Here is a 17,431-nt window from a genome sequence, read left to right on the forward strand (position 1 = left end):
GGATGCAGGTGCTTCACAATTGAAATATATAGGGGGAGGTGGTGAGGGCTTTGGAAGAGAAACCAAACCGAATAATAAAATACGTATGTCGTATTCAGTATTCTCAATAAATGAATGTCTTTTTGTTTTTCAACAATATGTCTAGATGAGTCTTAGTTGACTTTGCTTATATATATAGGAAGAAGCTCTTGCATATTCTTTCCGTGCTTTATTTTCGTTTAAGAAAAAATAGTATAGACTTGAGAAGTGGAGAGTTCTTTGCACACTAAGGATCAATGGGTATGGGTATACTTAACTTAGAAGTATAAAATAAATATCTACTTAGCAAGTGGCTGTTCAAATTACTAAATGAGGAAGGAATTTGGCAAACCCTTTTGAAAAATAAATTTTTAGGCAATAAAATTATTGGGCAAGTGGAGCATAAACCGGGGGACTCTCAGTTCTGGGCTAGATTAACGTCAGTCAAATAAGAGTTTTTGAGGTTAGGTTCCTTTAATTTGCAGAATGGTTTTTAGGTAAGGTTTTGGGAGGACGTTTGGTTAGGCCAAACTTCTTTAAAGCATCAATACCCTGTCTTATATCACATTACTTATAAGAAGAATGTGATTGTACAAGAGTTTTTCAGAACCATACTTTTAAACATTGTTTTCCGAAGAACACTAGCAGGAGATAAGTTATTAGCCTAGAATAATTTGATCTATAAACTTGCTTTCATTAACCTTAATGATAATCGTGATATATTTCAATGGTCCCTACATCAACACGGAAGATTTTCTATTCGTTCGATGTACAGAGTATTGATTAATGAACATATCATTCCGGTAAATGGCCATATTTGAAAGTTAAAAATTCCTCTTAAAATTAAAGTTTTCTTACGGTTTCTTTTTCGTGGGAAGATTCTAAACAAAGAGAACTTAGCGAAAAGACCGTGGAAAGGTAGTACCAAATATTGTTACTGTAGCAGTAATGAAACAATACAACATTTATTTTTTGACTGTCATTTGGCTAAGTTTATTTGACAGGTTGTTCAAGTTTCTTTCAGCCTTAACCCTCCAACTAGTGTTTCCAATATGTTTGGTGGTTGGCTTAATAGGCTAAGTCGAAAACTTAAACATCACGCTTTGGTTGGAGCGAATGCTTTTTGTTGGGCAATATGGTTGAATCGTAATGATATGGTCTTTGATAAGGTAAAAGCTCAAACTTCTATGTAGGTTCTTTTCAGGGGCATTCATTAGATTCGCTTCAGGTCCTTAATTCAGAAGGTGGAGGAGTGGCCTTGTATAAAGGAGGCATATTGAATGTTTCGAGACCACATGATGGAAGTCTACGCCAGGCATAGGTGGCCGTTTAGTTATCAACTTTGTGCTTAATATGTCTTTTGAGTCTGTTTTACGGGTTACTCATGTCGTTGCGTATGTGGTTGTTATTGTTCTACCCGGTATGCAGGGCTTTACTTTGAACTTTGTAATTATGGATGATTGCGTACATAGTAATATGTAGAGGTCGGAATAAGGACCATTCTTTTATTAAAAAAAGAAAAATAGTAAAACTTGTACACTTTCAAGTCTCATGCATCTAATCTAATCATCTTGATTAATTAAGTCCAAAGTACATGTATCACAAAAGTGTATTCCGTTCATACCATTTAGGCATAATATATATAGCTCCGTTTTGTTGTGGCATCATTGATGCTAGACTAAAATTTGTGGCATACATATATCGAGGAAAATGGTTACCTCATTTCTAACAACCCTTGTGGGGTGCTACCACCACCAGCAACACCGGCTCAAGCGTTCAAGATTCCTTGTGAGTCCTTTTCATGTCTAACATCTCTTGTGGGGTTGTACCACCACCATCAGCACCGGCTCAAGCCTGAACATGGTTCACCTATGATCACGATCTAACTAATTACTCCCTTTTGTTCTTAAATAGATGATATTTAGAGATACGCGTGGTCAAACTTTGAAAATTTGGCTATTAATATGCATACATAAAAGTATTAAGATTTGTCATATGAAAATGATATTAATAGATTTGTAATGAAAAATACTTTCAAATAAATAGGTGAACACCAGAATTTGAACGCTGATGAATGAAGACACGCACCCACGACTCCACTACCACAGCAATGGTGCTTTTGCATATAGCAAAGCACATGATCATACATATTAATACATAAAAGATTAACTTAAAGCTCAGCACTACCTAATATAAAACTGCTCCTAATACGGTGGTATCAAAGATTCAAGGTACAATTATTTAGCTAAAGTATGTGTTCTCTGATCGTTACGTGGCAGCCACGAGAGAGAACAAACTTGAGACATGTCATGACTCTTTGACAAAAGCTCAATTGGCAACTTCAAGATTGGCTTGGAAACCAGGCAAAATGAATATGAACCCCAACATGAGCAATCGCTGTGTCCAACAAAACACGGTGTATCCCTCAATAATTCAGAAAGATCCACTCTAAAGATTAAAAGTATTATCCACTAGCATAATGTTGTGACGGGATTTAGCGTAAAGTCAACGGTACAGTATAAACATTATGTTATGCAATCTTGATGCGGCACGAAGAAGAGAGAAAATGACTCGTAATATAGATGCATCACAAATTTGCCAAGATAATTGACGCAAGGGTCCATTGTTCATTTGGACTTGTGAGCCAAGTGCTTACAGTAAACATCAACTTTCATGAAATTGAAGGAGCAAAACTGAGGTTTTCACTCTTTTTTCTAAGTGGAACATGGATGTTGACTACTTGTCTTTTTAGAAAATAGATAAAAACATCTGGCTTTTTGCATCCAGAGATCTATACAGCCAACAATCGCTTATTACAATATTTAAGCATATATAGCTAACATCACACAGGAATATTGACTCTTTTTCATTATTAAAAAAATATGTAGCTAACATCATACGGAATGTTAACTACTTGTACTGCTGAAAAGGTAAATGTAAGAGAGAACTTAATAGATGACCCAAATGGGACGTCTTTTTTTCCTTTTTCCCTTACGCGAGGACAAAATTAGCAATGTTACATGAATCAATCCATGTACTTATTCTGCCCCCTCCAACTCCTCAAGGACAGACGACAGAACCACCTAAGAGCAACTTAACCTAATCTCAAAATTTCTAAAGATTGACTGTAATAATTGAGGTACCAAACCTATTGTATATGTAAACATCCATATGTCCCACCATTCCAAACAAAATTATAAAAGCGAACATAATTGAAGTGTAATTCAACAGGTTAGTGTAACTTTGATCTATGGGCACAATTATTTTTACAAAATAATTGTTTGCTACAAGACAACATCTCATATGGAAATAAAGAAATAGAATTATTGGTTGGTAGTAGGGGTGAAACGGGATAGATAATATTCGCCCAATCTGGTGACATATGCGAGGGAAATTCCGCATAGGATTTGTTTTTTAAATTATAATGTGCATTACATATATTCCATGTTGTACCTGAAAATTCTATAAGATATGGTCAGCATACAGGATGAGCAATATACGTTCCATATTCATACGTGACAAGATATTAAAAATACACACAATTTAGCAAAATGGGTATCTGATAAAAGATCAAAATAAATATGAAATAATATTCTTTAATATGCAATATAATTTCTCTTGGTCATTGTCGGAGGTGAACTCCTCAAGCGGGGATCCGGAGGGACCCTTTTGAGATTCGGCCGGGAGATGATTCTGAATCCGTTTTGCGGGTGAAATAAATGGGCGTAAATGCGAGGCAGGTGGAATGGAGGGATCGGATGCAAAAAGTAGTAAATGCTCAAGGGATTTTTAGATAGGTTCGGACCGTACTGAGCGTAACACTCTACTCCTGTGTGTATGCTATAAATACTCTGAGAATGTTTCTCTCAGTGTTTGCTGGAATACAAGAATATTTGTCTAGTCTAGAGCTTCGTGCTCCTTGTTCTTCGGCTGGTCTAAGCTTCTGTGCTTGTCGAGAGTTCGAGATGGTCCGAACCGGTCTGGAACTTGACTCAATCTGGCCTCTTCTTCTCCGGGGAGCCCGTCCCGCCTTTATACTCGTCGGGATGGTAGCGTGCTCAGAAAGGGATGGCGCGAGTTCCAAGGCGTCATAAATGGAAAGCAACTATCATAGGCTGTTGTGCGAGGTGACAGGGAGGGTTGAAAACGCGCCCTGTCCTGTCTTATAAGTCATCATGCCGTTTTTCAACGGACGCCGCAGGGAGGGCCCACCGGGCAGCCACCGAGCAGCCCGGTCAGAGCATGCCTAACACAGCAGGACGGCAGGCGGGGCACCTTGGGCTTCGCGATGTTATCCCGAGGCGCGCCGGATGTCCCACGATGAGACCCGTGCATTAAATGTCCCCACGCCTCCCTGCCAGGCCATGGCAGGGACTGACAGCAAGCGCCCTCTTAAATGCAGCATCGGACCTCTCACCAGTTGACACCTCAACGCTGGACCTCTGTGGGGGGCCACCGGCGAAGGACTTCCTTAGGCCCTCGGGGAACCGAGTGCTCGGGGGACACTGTTCGCTGCCCCGAGCACTCTCTCCCGGATATACCCTTTCTTGGTCCTCGGGGAACCGAGTGCTCGGGGGCCACTGCTCACAACCCCGAGCATTCTCTCTCGGAACTGGTTGTTCGAGTCCTCGGGAACCGAGTGCTCAGGGGCCACTGTTCACGGCCCCGAGCACTCTCTCCCGGAACTGACTTCTCTTGGGTCCTCAGGGGACTCGGGTGCTCGGGGGCCACTGTTCGCAGCCCCGAGCACTCTTTTCTCGGTACTTAGCTTTCCTTGTCGTCGGGGGACTTGAGTACTCAGGGGCCATTATTCGCAGCCCTGAGTACTCTCTTCCGGGCACTTGGTCTTCTCGGGTCATCGAGAAACTCGGGTACTCGGGGACCACTGTTTATGGCTCCGAGCACCCTCTCCCGGGACTTTGTCTTCTCATACCTCGCAGAGATAACCCCCGCGGGAGAGCGCCACGTAGCAACCTGCTGACCTGGTCTAGGATCTCGGGGACCCCTAGTTCCTATGTCACCGATAGTCATCAACTCAATACATATGAATTCATGAAATATGATACATGGAACTATTTTTATGTTCTTACTTATGATAAATAATTCTCTTACACATTATACAATTCATACCATGTTTTCTTTAATTCATACCACAATGCGTATAATCCATATTCATATTTGCATCCAGGATGTGGGTTACAATACAAATAATTAATATCCGCTACTGTCTGACCCGGTTCCACCTGTAGCTGTTAGTTGTTTACTTGGCTGATTTTTGCAGTAGTTGAACGTATCATTAGAGTAACTTGTCAGTCCCAGATCAAGATAGGATTCAGGTTCATCTATTCGCATTTCAACATTTTATACTAGCAACTGTACACATATTTCATACACGTAGAATCAATCCAGAATATAGCAATGTGAATAAGTTAAAGAATATAGCATAACAAAATAGATATTTGCATTCATAAAATTCACAATATGATCATGTAATGTTAGGAGGAAGGAGAATGTCAAGTACCTGAACAGTGGGTGGAGGGGACCGTATCGTCTAGAGTTGGCCGTCCGTAGTAACGTTTTGAAGAGGATAAGATAGTGACTGATTTGTTAGGAGATGAAAACAATTACCGTATAATACCTTGGTGTAAAGATAGTGTGGTAGAGACGACTTCTACGGTAGATGATGGTGGAGGAGATGTGCGGACGACGGTGCACCCTCTCTAGAAAGCCAGCGTTGTAGGTGAAATACGGGAGGCGGCATACCCTCTAGAGAAACCTGACGTTGTAGGTAAAATGTGAAAGATGGTGCACCCTTTGGAGAAACGCAACGGTGAATTATGGAAGGCAAATATTGGGCTTCTACGTATAGAAGGTAAATAATAGGAGATCAAACGTATTTTTAGGGGAGGAACAGAGTCTAACTTTGCATGGTAACTATTTGATCAACTCGGGTGGACGGTGAAGATCATCGGATATGTTATAACTCGTGTATTTTATAGAAGTATAGATATAAATTTAGTTATTTTATCCCGAAGCTCGGGTGGACTGCACTTCGATTTTTGTATATGCACATTGCTAAGCAAACTGAGACAACACTGGCGAAAGAAACTGTTGTGTAAGTGAGCAAGACCTTCATTTAATTAATACAGGCTTATTTCCTGTGATTGTGAAGGACCAAAAGTTGCAGGATGATTCAAAGTTGAGATAGTTCAGAATTTATTAGCCGATTTGTATTGTACCTGTTCAAATTGAACATATAATTTCGCAGTCCACTGAAGTACTAACCTTACCTTACATTTGAGAACTATAACTACAAGCGCATACGTTACCTTTGTATGGAACTGAGCAACGGATAATCATCAGGCAGTTATCACAAATGAAGCTTGTACAAGGTGGCAATCAGGCACATAAACAGGCAGAAACGTGTGGAGTTTTTAGATTTCTGCAGTTACCTAGGGAAAAACTATGTTGCAAATTCATAGATTACTGACATGGGAACACACAACAAAAGGCTTTTTTTTAAGCAAAGACTAAATTCTTCTATTCAAGTTGTAAATCTAACAGCAGCTAAAGTTACTTCAAACAATGGGGCCTTTCAACACAAGACCTCCCTCCAAACACAAACAGGGGCTAAAGCATTAATCTCATTACACATGGCCATGGAGAGCTCCCCAGCAGCTCCAGCTCTGCAATGATCCCGATGAGGACAAAACAGCAAAACTAACTAGCAAATATTCCCCTTCAAGGGACCGCCATAATCTATAAAAGAGAAACAAGGGGACTTCTCCCCCAAAAGTATCTACATGTCATGAAGTCTCAGCATCCTTTCTTCTTTCTTTCTTTCTTTCTTTCTTTCTTCCTTTTCTTGTTCTTCTCTTTTTTTTAGCGGGATGTGGGTATGAAGTTTCAGTTATAGAAGCACAGGCTGCATTGCAGCGACATGGCGAGTCTGACAACTGGAGAACGAGGAAATGATAGGATGTACAAAATGGTGTCTACTTTTACGAAGCAACTCGGTGCCATTGCTGCGCAGAGTGCACACCATTTATCAGTATTTTCTCTTAGCCTGCGTTGCCTCCCATGTACAGTGAATTGTCATCAATTGGATAGTGGTGGGAAGTCTTCACTGTCCTTCAGACGGTATGGCTGACCATTCCTGTAAATTGTGCAGTGTGGGGTCAGGCATTGTAAATGCTGAAAACTGAGTGGAAAAGCTACAAAGTGGTAATATGAAGGAAAAAGAAGCTCATTTTCAAGCTGAACTAGCATGCTTTCATGGTTAGGTCCAACCGTGAAGCATGGATGGCTGCCATGCTATATTTCACAGTAAATACAAAGAAAGTCTTACAACTAGCACAACTGTATCATTTAGGTCCATGGATTTGATAATTGCACATCCCCAAACTTTGTCTAAATGAATATACATTAGTGAGTAAGATTAATGGTAAGCTAGTAAAATTTGTCCAAACACATCTGAAAAACCTTATCCAAATTCAAGGATACCAATTCTCTGTTGATTTACATGATAATCAGGCGGTCAATGGCGATTTAGATTGCCTGTCACATTATTTGAAGTTACCAATTAAGGACCGGACCTCCACTGGCTCAATTATATAAGTGTAGGGGTTATTCATGTGCAGTTGTCAAGACCAAGGACCTAAGTAACACATCCACAAAAGTTTAGGACCTATGGTGTAATTTACTCTTTGATGCTCAGCTGTGAACATCACATGACTATCTCAACGATTTTTGCAGAAACACGCACCTAGTAAAGAGCTTAAATTTGTCTAATTGTTGTAACATGGAAACGTCCATTAATTACATGTCCTTCCCATCAAATAGTTGTTATTGCTGTGGTCAACAGCATCATACTTACCTCATTCGGTTAGAACTTGTCCCAGTGTTTTTTGCTGTAGACATGGGGCTCACAGGTTCAGAAGCTTGATTGTTTGAAGCAGAATCTGATCTGCTAGCATGGTCTTTTGAGGTAACTTCTAAAGGCAATGTCCCCAAGGTCCCAAACTCAAGTTTACTGTCTTGTGGGTGTATAAAACCATTGCCATGAAAAGTATCCCTTCGAACCTGGGAAGATGGAGAATGTGTTGGTACCTTCAATGGATCCCTTGGAGACCGGGAAGATGGAGATGGTATTGGTATATTCAATGGAGATGGTATTCCATGATCATTTGCTCCAGGAACACATATCTGCAATGGTAGCTCGTGCCGAAATTCCTCCAAAGGTATCATATCTGCAGGCATATCCGTTCTGCCATAGTGGTGGAACTTTTGATGATTATTCGGATGAAGATGATTCCTTCCTCTTTCCCCACGTCCAGCAGGTGGCCTATCCTTGCGCATATTCTACAATTTCGAACAAAAAAGACAAAATTAGTAAGAAGCAAGACAAAGCAATCCAAACAATACAAATTTGATGCCTAACGTAGTAAAAGTGATGCAATTCTGCAGTAAAAACATAAGCATAATGGGGACATCTTCTAGATTATTGCATATATAAGAATAGTAACTCCAGTAACACGGTAAGAATAGTTGCTCCAAGCATTCACGTGTAGAGCATGTGGAATGAAAAAAAGAACACATGCAGAAATGCCAGATGCAGCTTATGCAAAAATGTTGCTTCAAGTTGCCGCATAAGAAGAAAGTGCAAGGAGGGAGCATACTGGATCAGGAAAGTAGGTGCCTGTTCCACGAGCCCTCATAACCATATGCTCATCTGTTTGATAAAATGGCCTCAACATAAAATAGCCAGGTGAATAAGGAGGACCAGGGACTGCTCCATTCGTACCAGAATATCCATATGGATTATTTCTGCCATGACCATTTGATGGGCGTGTGTTCCGATATTGTGCAGGTGGTGGCGGAAGCATTTGATAGTAAAACTGATTTGTTGGATTATCTTGTTGGCACCCTTGCGCATACAGAAGATTATTGAGATTTGTATCAAAATCTCCAGTGAGATCTGACACAATGTCATTGGTGGTACCGCTAGGTTGAGAATTCTCAGATGTAAAAATTGAATTAGATGTGGCCAGACCATCAACTAACCCAGCAGAAGAGGAGTAAGCATTATGCTCAAACAGTTGGGAACTTTCTGAAAATTCATTGCGATACTTAGCATCTTCAAAAGAGTGGTGATATCTGCCTGTAAACCGCTTTGTTGACATCCCACGGTGTGACAGGTTTGTGTCATCTGTAACATCAACCTTCTTACCATTTTCTGATTGGTAAAAGAGATGTGGGGCACCGTAACGTCTCCCAGATGGCAAGGTACATGTTTCACTAGCTGTTGGTGAAGCTTCACAGAAGTCACCACCATTCCTCATACTTACTGAATCAGTAGTTGCGTGACTTGTGGCATCAATATCTAGCAGCCCACCAGAAACAGACTTTATCTCCTTGTGTTCAGCCATATAGTTACATTCTTTTTGCTTTTTCGAGCCATGGTCATTGGAGCCTGAAAAGTTGATGTCACTAAACTGATTAGACAGATTACCACAGGAATTGCTGTACAAAGGTGAACTTCCGTTGTTGACTCTTTCCACATCTAAGTTCCATGACACAGAATCATTGGTACCATGATCAGTCATTAGATTATCATCAGAAGAGCTCACTAAAACATCTGGCCTTAACCCAGTGCAGTTTCTCTTTAATGTGTTCCTAAAAAACTGATTCACTTCATTGACAGTAGAACTGGCAGGCACTTGAAGAATCCTCCCAAGCTTTCGAGCACCAAAATCAAATGCACTGCGTATTCGGTAAAAGTTTCCTGCACAAAGAACAGTGCAATTAAACCAGACTGTTTAAATCAGCTTAAATATGGACAAAATAAACAGTAATTCAAAAGCTTAATGCACATAACAGCTGAGTACCACAAAAAACCTATTCCTGTATATCAAATGAAAAGCATAAATTCCCACGAACTAACAACAATTTAATGATATCAGTATCCATGATCAGGCCAGTGAGATGGCAGCAGTATTTGGCAGGGTTCAAAAAACCGACAGTAACCGAGCAAAAATCGCGATAACCGACCATCTCGGTCCGGTTCGGTTTCAGAAACCGAACGGTAACCGAATTTAAATTCAAAAAATTCGACAAAAAATTCAAAAAAAATCTTAGAAAAAACTAGACACAATTCTAAGACCTTCTGTGAAAAATAAATTCAAAAATAATGTCGTTTGCATCATATTCTATAGGGAGAAAGTTTTAAAAAAATTAAAAAAAATTGAAGCGTGCGGCTCAGTTATTGTTAAGGAAAAGTTTAACATGCAAAAACATATTTTTCTTGTATAAAACGTATCTTTAAAATTGATTTCACTGTATTTAGAGTTTTATTAATTTCTCTATGATTTTTACAAAGTTCACAAGCATAAAGTGAATATGTTAAGAAACAGCACTGTAATTAATTTTTTCATTTCTACTATTATTTTTCTTACGTAAATCATAGTATAAATAAACTAATAAAAATGGTTTCACTAATTTTTGAGGTGTGATGGGTTAGTTATGAATTAATCTAGTCGCAACACATTTGCACAGTTCTGCATGTTACAATAACTAATTCATGAGTTCATGTATTTTTAAAAGACATAGGATCATGTAAGAAGACTAACAAAATTAGTTTTATGATTTTTGGATTAGCAAAGAGTAAATTATGCATTTAACTTGGTTTAACAAATACAATTTCTCACAGAAAATTTTGAACTTTTTTATGAGCATAAATACTTTTACCATGTAGATCATGTTACAAGGAAACCAACAAAATTTGTTTATTTGAAGCTCGGATGAATTAGTTATTGATTTTACAAGATTGAGATAATTTTTGGGTTTTTTGTTGAACTTCACTGAAAATCGAGAAAACCACTCGATAAATCAAGAAAACCAAGCGGTTACCGAGAAAACCGAGCGGTTACCGACAATGCGGAAAATTCGAGAAAACCGCTCGATAAATCGCAAAAACCGCTCGGTAACCGGTACAAACCGACCGGTTACCGAGCAGCTAAAATTGCGATTTTTCCCCAAATTTCAAATTTTGCCAAATGAATTTTGTCCGAATTTTTTTTAATTTTCAACCGGTTACCCCGGTAACCGCGACTTTTCGGTTACCGCCGGAGCTCGGTAACCGAGCTCCGGTCGGTAAGCCAAACCCTGGTATTTGGTAGTAACGTAGTGAAGAATGGTGCCAAAGGTGCTGAAGATCGGTGCTTAGGCACATCGCACATAGCATTGGGTATGCATGCAAGTGAGCAAGACAGTCCAAACATTAGTCTGACAATGGTAGATTTGGAAAAAGTGGATATAAAAGATGCAAAAATGAAAAGTGCATGTCAAACAGTACAACTCTGGATGAGGCAGTCCATTGCAATCACGCATTAGGCGAACAGATGGTGTGATGACATAGGTGAAAGGATTGGATAAGAGACAGGTCATAAAACCACAAATCATCAAATGAAACATTGTCGCTTTTGCATGAACAAAAAAGTTCAAAAGTTGAGCTGCTTGATTTAGATCGTCCGAAAAGACACAGAAGTATTCAAACTTGACAAAAACAAGTGAAGCAGAAATTTTACCTTGACTGGCAATTTATGTCCTTATGAGATGCGAATGGGTTCATATAAAACTTTAAGCTTGGAACTATCAAGTTAAGAATCACGTTAAGCTTGGTTCATATAAAACTTTAAGCTTGGAACTATCAAGTTAAGAATCTTATCACTTAATCTAATATGTGTGGCACAAACTCAAGAATACTTCATTAATTCATACTATCATAATTCATGATCTAGAGGCAGAAAAACAAACCTTTGCTGACACTGCGTCCAAGATTATTACTCTGATTCAGTGGATCAACTATATTTAGAAATTTTCGAGAGAATACTCGAGCATTTTTCTCAGAGTTTCTAAGGGGAACGCTAAATGTCTCTGCACATTCTTTGAGAAACTCCTCCCGTGGAAGAAAATCATCATCATGAGTATCTGGTGGGTCCGCTGTGCAACAAAAGCCATGTCAATGACCAATAATTTCAATCGTAAATAGCCAGAACATACTGCACAATTAAGAGTGCATTCACTTACTAACTAGCTCAGGTAATGAAGATAAGGAAACAGGACCAAACAAGCTGATCCCCTTATTATCCCAATCAAATTTGCTATAATAGTCAAGAAACCTATAGAGGACCTGCAGAAAGGAAGAAATTCATCTCGCTCCTAAGAAGGTATATATCTTGAAGAACTTAGAAAAGGTGACGAAAAAACTTATAAATGCAGCAGCAAAGTTTAAGCCATAACTTACAGCTAATGGACCATCTAGAGACTTGTGGAAGATATGGAAAATGTATAGCACTAATGTCTCCAAGGCATAGGTAGAAATTAAACCATGGTGAGCACCAAGAATGCGGCTTTCATAATAACACCAGTCTTTAATCAGCATTATGCTTCTCTTGAAGAGGTGATTTTTTCCAAATTTGTTATCAACCTACAAATAAAATGGTTATGAATATCCTAAGTGCAATCTAACATAAGGGACTCTAAAAGAGGAAGTCATCCTCTTAAGTCCTGCCTCAAGTAGGAAGAGAAGCCAACAAAAAAAATTTAATCGTGTTAAGAGTATCAGATCTGGGGTTTAAGGAAAGGCAATGAAAAGAACCAGGCAACTCCAAATTTATGGCAACTTTGAAACATTACCTTCTCAAGAAAACAAAGTGTACAGAGTCCACCAATCTGATTAAATGAGATGTCTACAACAATATTTTGCACCAGGCACTTCACCAGCTTGACCTGCCATCAGGAAGATTTATCATCAGATAACAATATATGTAACGTGCTCACCTAGACCAAAAAGTTGTCCCTAGCCATCGAACACACACACAAAAAAAAAAAAAGCTGGCTTTCCCCAACAATCTATGCCACATTAATGCACATCACAAGAGCACAGTAGAAAATGTTGTGGGGAGCAAATTTGATCACTATCTAGATTTTCTTTTTACTGTCGGCCACTTCTCGATGAAATATTGGTATATTCACATGTTCCACTGATGTCATAGGCAAAGCTTTTAAGGCGTCGCCTAGGCAACAAGGCACGTTTGTGTTCCTGGGCATCGTCATCACCATACTGGCACGCATATGGCGTTCGCCTTAGGGTGTTAGGCGTCGCCTAGGCGTCGATTTGTCGCCTAGGCATTCGAAACAGATGCCGCACGAAGAGGAATGGTTTAGGCGGCAAGGGAAGCAGGGTAGTCAGAGCGCAGGCGTTGGAAATTAGAGGGGGGCGCGGGAAATCAGAGGGAGCGACAGGAAATTTTTGAGGGGGCGCATAAGAGCTAAGAGAGAGAGAGAGACCGACGCGCACCTGGAAGCGTGGGCGGCGGCCCGGCGCTGCCATCCAGCAGCTTCTGCTCCAGGTCTGGCGCGCCGTCTTCGTGTCCCCGCCAGCGTCTCCTCCCCATCTACGCCGCCCCGCGCCCCCGACGACATCCTCCTCCACTTCTCTTTCTGCCTACAACTAGCCATCGGCTCCAGCACCTCTTTCCGCCTCCCATCCCAAACGGCATGGCTGCTTCCAGGAAGCCAAATCGAGGTGCATGTACGTGCGCCCTTCCTTTGCTTGTGCTTGTGCTTTGCTCTGATGTGTACCCTACTGCTTATTCTCCTTCTCCCTCGCATGGCCAAGAGCATCTGCATCTAGGGTGGTTGAAGTTGAAGAAGATGAGTTAGATGTGCAAGACCAGCACCTGAGTTCAGGAAATGAAGAAGAGGAAGAAGATCCACACGATGATGCGGATGTGAGCGATTGTGAGGATGCCCCCAATGTTTCCAACGATGCTGAAGAAAACAGAGATGCTTCTCCTGACAAGTTCGATGATGGATTTTGATTGAGAGATGAGAGATTTGCACTTGTGCTGCTTTTGTGTTGTGTTGTCTTGTAGTATTTGTTATGCCATTAAAATCTTCGTGATGTACTGAACTACTGATGTGGGATTGTGATAATTAGCTATGCTTCTCCTATTTCATTCTCAACATTTTCACTTGCTTGTGTATTATTCACTACACTTAATTGTTATTGCTGCCTGTAATTCACTTAGTTGTTATTGCTGAATTGCTTATTCTTCATGCAGTTTGCTGCTTTGGAGAAGAGCAAAGAGGAGGGACATGCAAGAGGGATGGAGAAGAGCAGTTGGAAGAATGGTTCATGGGCTCAAGAACTGGCAGCAAACAAGGTGTGTATGTGCTTTGCGGTGTCTTTAAAATGCTTAGTTGATGAAATAATAATTACCCGCTTCATAACACCTAGCAAGTGTGTATGGCGTCGCCTAGGCGTCCGCCATACTCACCTAGGCGTTATGAAGGGGATGGGTCACCACGTCTCGCCTTGCCGCCTTAAAAACTTTGGTCATAGGCATGATGGACCGAGTTGCATTCAAATAGAAATTAATCACAGAAAAGGTATTTCCCGATTTTACATAATGTACACAAATGAGCACTGATAAGTAGAATGCAGGAAATTAGAAGTATGTTAATAAGACAAGTGGTGCACATACGAAACAAACATCTCCAGTGGAGTGAAAAATCTCAAAAGTGATATATTGAACGTCCTTGACCTCAATTTGGATGCATATTCAAAACAAATAGCAATATAGTAAACTGAAATACCTGAGCATTAATATACTGGACATCCTTGACTTCAAATTCAGAATCTTTCCTCCGCTCTTCTGATTCTAGAATAACAAATACTTCATTTGCTAAATTCTCATCAGAAGCCGCAGAGCCAAATGTAGTCAAGTCGATATCTCCATCAGGAAGATATGTTTTCAATGGAACGGATCCAAATGGAAAGACCTATGTTTTACAAACATAAAAGGTTAAGTTTGCAGTAATTCTTTTCCACTGATGTGGCATTAACATAGCACTGAGACAGCACCAGAGCAGCACAGACCTTGGTAGAACAGCGATACCTCACTCACATGCATGTACAGAAGTGCCAATATTAGTTAAATGTTGTACATGTGAAATACCATCTAGCAGAAGCCAACAAGTTAGTGATTTACTCATTTCATTAAATATTTAAACTCATCCCTCTATGCCTTGCAGCCAATTTATCTCAAGTTGTGACACATGTTTGCCAGATCTCATGTGTTCCACTCGTATGAACAATAATTAAAAAAAAAAACTCAATAACCACAGCCAAGGTTGTCAGAAACTCAATTCAAGTCTTAAAGTCTTACATCATACGATCCTAGATTTATTGACCGATTTGCTCCTAGCTAGGATCTTAATTTGGTATGATCTTCACACATTTCTATTATTCTAGCATAAGTTTGGTAGAATCATCATGTCAATTCACATACGATCCTACCCGATTCAATCAATCCTAGTAACTAATTCCAAATAATTATTTGCAAATGTCCTTTCTGTTGCTGTGTTGCAAAGTTCCACCTCTTACTCATTCATATATATAATTACTTGTATAGGCAACGATAAATCATTCGTTTGGACTACAATTACATGCTTCTAAAGTACAATTTCAGAAATGTATAATTTTTGAAATACATAGTATATTTTAAATAATGTATCTTAGATAGAATCAGGTGGATCTTAGATTCTATGATTCGATCCTACAATTAAATCCTAATAGATCACTTCCAGTTAAATTCAAGATGTTCTGATAGCCTTGACTGGGGCATAACAAATATGCAGCTATTCCTTCTCAGATACCATGAGCAACGTATGGAGGGCGCCACATCACGAAAACAGATACAGAGGTACATGGTATCCCAGCCCTCCCATCCACAATCAACAATATCGCTGTGTTCAATGTAGCACCCAAACACGCGCCAACAGCCAATTCACACTTCCACTAAAGACACTCCCCAATATCACGTGGAGACTCAAGTGCGCAACCGACAAAGCAAATCAATATGATTTTACTCTTCACCAATAAACACTTGACATTTCAAGCCCCCAGCGAAAAGGGGCAAGGATTTCAAATACAAGAACTTGTATATCAGTTTCGTGGAAATCACTAGGGTTAGGAAAATCACATGGCAGCCATTATAATACATCTAAATGAAATTGCAAGCATGGTGTAACTACCAAATCAGCATCAGGAACCCAGCATGTTATCTTAACTTCAATTTCATGACCTAAAGTATGAACAATGGCACTGAAGGATGCCTCCTAAAACAGCCCAAACAGCCATTGGCATGATCTGAGGAATGCGATAGCTCATGGCACAAAAAACATTCATTCAAACATCAAGGCGTTATGATGCCATTGATGCATAAAAGACGAGTCATTAAGCTACAGAAGACTAGGAATTGTAGCGTGGAACGTAACCTGGCACCCGGCGTGGAACCTGAAGAGGCGCTGGACGTAGTCGATGACGGCGGCACGGAGGCGCTCGGAGGAGACGGTAGGCTGGATCTTGCTCACCACAGCGAGCGTGGCGCCCTCGAAGCGCCGCCAAGCGTCCGGGGAGATCGAGGAGGGGTCCGGGTGTGCCGGCACGGGCTCGGGCACCGGCGAGCACTCGTCGATGTCAACCATGGGCGTCGGAGCCCGAAGCCCCGCACGAGAACGGCTTCCCCTGAGGCGTCAAGCAACCGCTAAAGGAGGCCACTTGAGGCGATGCAGGAACCGCCCCCAAGGACCGTACGCTGGGGGCGTGGCCTCCCTCGCGGGAGGGTGGACGGAGGCGATCGGCGAGGATGGAGGCGTGGGAGGAGTCGCGATCTAGGCGCCGCCGGCGAGGGCCGAGGGGAGGGAACAAAGACGGGCGGGGTGCGGGATTAGGGAGAGAGGGATTTTAATGTGAAAAAGGTCAGTTTTTTTCCTCTCGTTCTGCTCGGTTGCTTCGCTTTCTTCCTTGTCTCCTCTCTCTCTCTCTCTCTCTCTCTCTCTCTCTCTCTCTCTCCTCTGCGATGAAGAGAGAGATGGTCAGACGGATAGACGATGATGACGACGATGAGAGATGTCTGCGAGCGACTTTCTGTTTCACGGATTTGGTTTGCTGCGCTCAATCTGTGCAGGAGGAGGAAGAAGACGAGGCTCAAAGGCACGATTTCCTTTTCGCTTTCTTATTTTTTCTGCGGCTGCCCCACAATCTCATACTGTGCTTCGTTGTCACCGAGCTTGCATCATCGATTCAACAATGGAAGTAGATGGAGGTGTTGATTGCCTTGGGCATGAACAGTTGGAGGAGCCTTCACCACTGTCCACGGAGGACGACTTCAAAGCAATTTGCTCCATTTAATATATCATTGCTCCTTGTAAATCGTCCAGATCAAGAATAGATCATCACAAGATGATTCTTAATCTTATGGTAGAGGTGATTGACAAAGATACCATCTACGTCTCGGCGTCGTATGAAATTACATGCTCAAAATGTTATCCAAAATAAGATTCA

General features: G+C 40.9%; 1 protein-coding gene across 3 annotated transcripts; it reads right to left on the bottom strand.

Moving 5' to 3' along the window:
• Window positions 1–6,518: 6,518 nt before the first annotated feature.
• Window positions 6,519–17,167, bottom strand: LOC133886747 (uncharacterized). Of its 3 annotated transcripts, none has more exons than XM_062326559.1 (9): window positions 16,363–17,167; window positions 14,680–14,865; window positions 12,715–12,807; window positions 12,323–12,505; window positions 12,106–12,208; window positions 11,833–12,018; window positions 8,697–9,802; window positions 8,128–8,379; window positions 6,519–7,174 (listed from the first exon to the last, which is right to left on the bottom strand). In XM_062326559.1, exons 1-9 carry the CDS (start codon window positions 16,570–16,572, stop codon window positions 7,142–7,144), a joined length of 2,352 nt encoding a protein of 783 aa, XP_062182543.1. In that variant the 5' UTR covers window positions 16,573–17,167; the 3' UTR covers window positions 6,519–7,141. The 3 variants fall into 3 exon arrangements, with proteins under 3 accessions (XP_062182543.1, XP_062182542.1, XP_062182544.1); XM_062326558.1 differs by having other exon boundaries at window positions 7,895–8,379; XM_062326560.1 differs by lacking the exons at window positions 14,680–14,865; window positions 16,363–17,167 and adding an exon at window positions 13,379–13,529 and having other exon boundaries at window positions 7,895–8,379.
• Window positions 17,168–17,431: the final 264 nt, after the last annotated feature.

Source organism: Phragmites australis, chromosome 12 (assembly GCF_958298935.1).
Source record: "Phragmites australis chromosome 12, lpPhrAust1.1, whole genome shotgun sequence".
Classification (NCBI taxonomy): domain Eukaryota; kingdom Viridiplantae; phylum Streptophyta; class Magnoliopsida; order Poales; family Poaceae; genus Phragmites; species Phragmites australis.

Excerpts from the sequence above, each read along its gene's own strand:
- LOC133886747 (XM_062326558.1), bottom strand. The coding sequence starts at position 16,572 with ATGGTTGACATCGACGAGTGCTCGCCGGTGCCCGAGCCCGTGCCGGCA. Across the intron at positions 14,866-16,362 it reads GGTTCCACGCCGGGTGCCAG|GTCTTTCCATTTGGATCCGT; the intron begins GTTACGTTCCAC and ends TGTAAAACATAG. Across the intron at positions 12,209-12,322 it reads CTCTAGATGGTCCATTAGCT|GTCCTCTATAGGTTTCTTGA; the intron begins GTAAGTTATGGC and ends TCCTTTCTGCAG.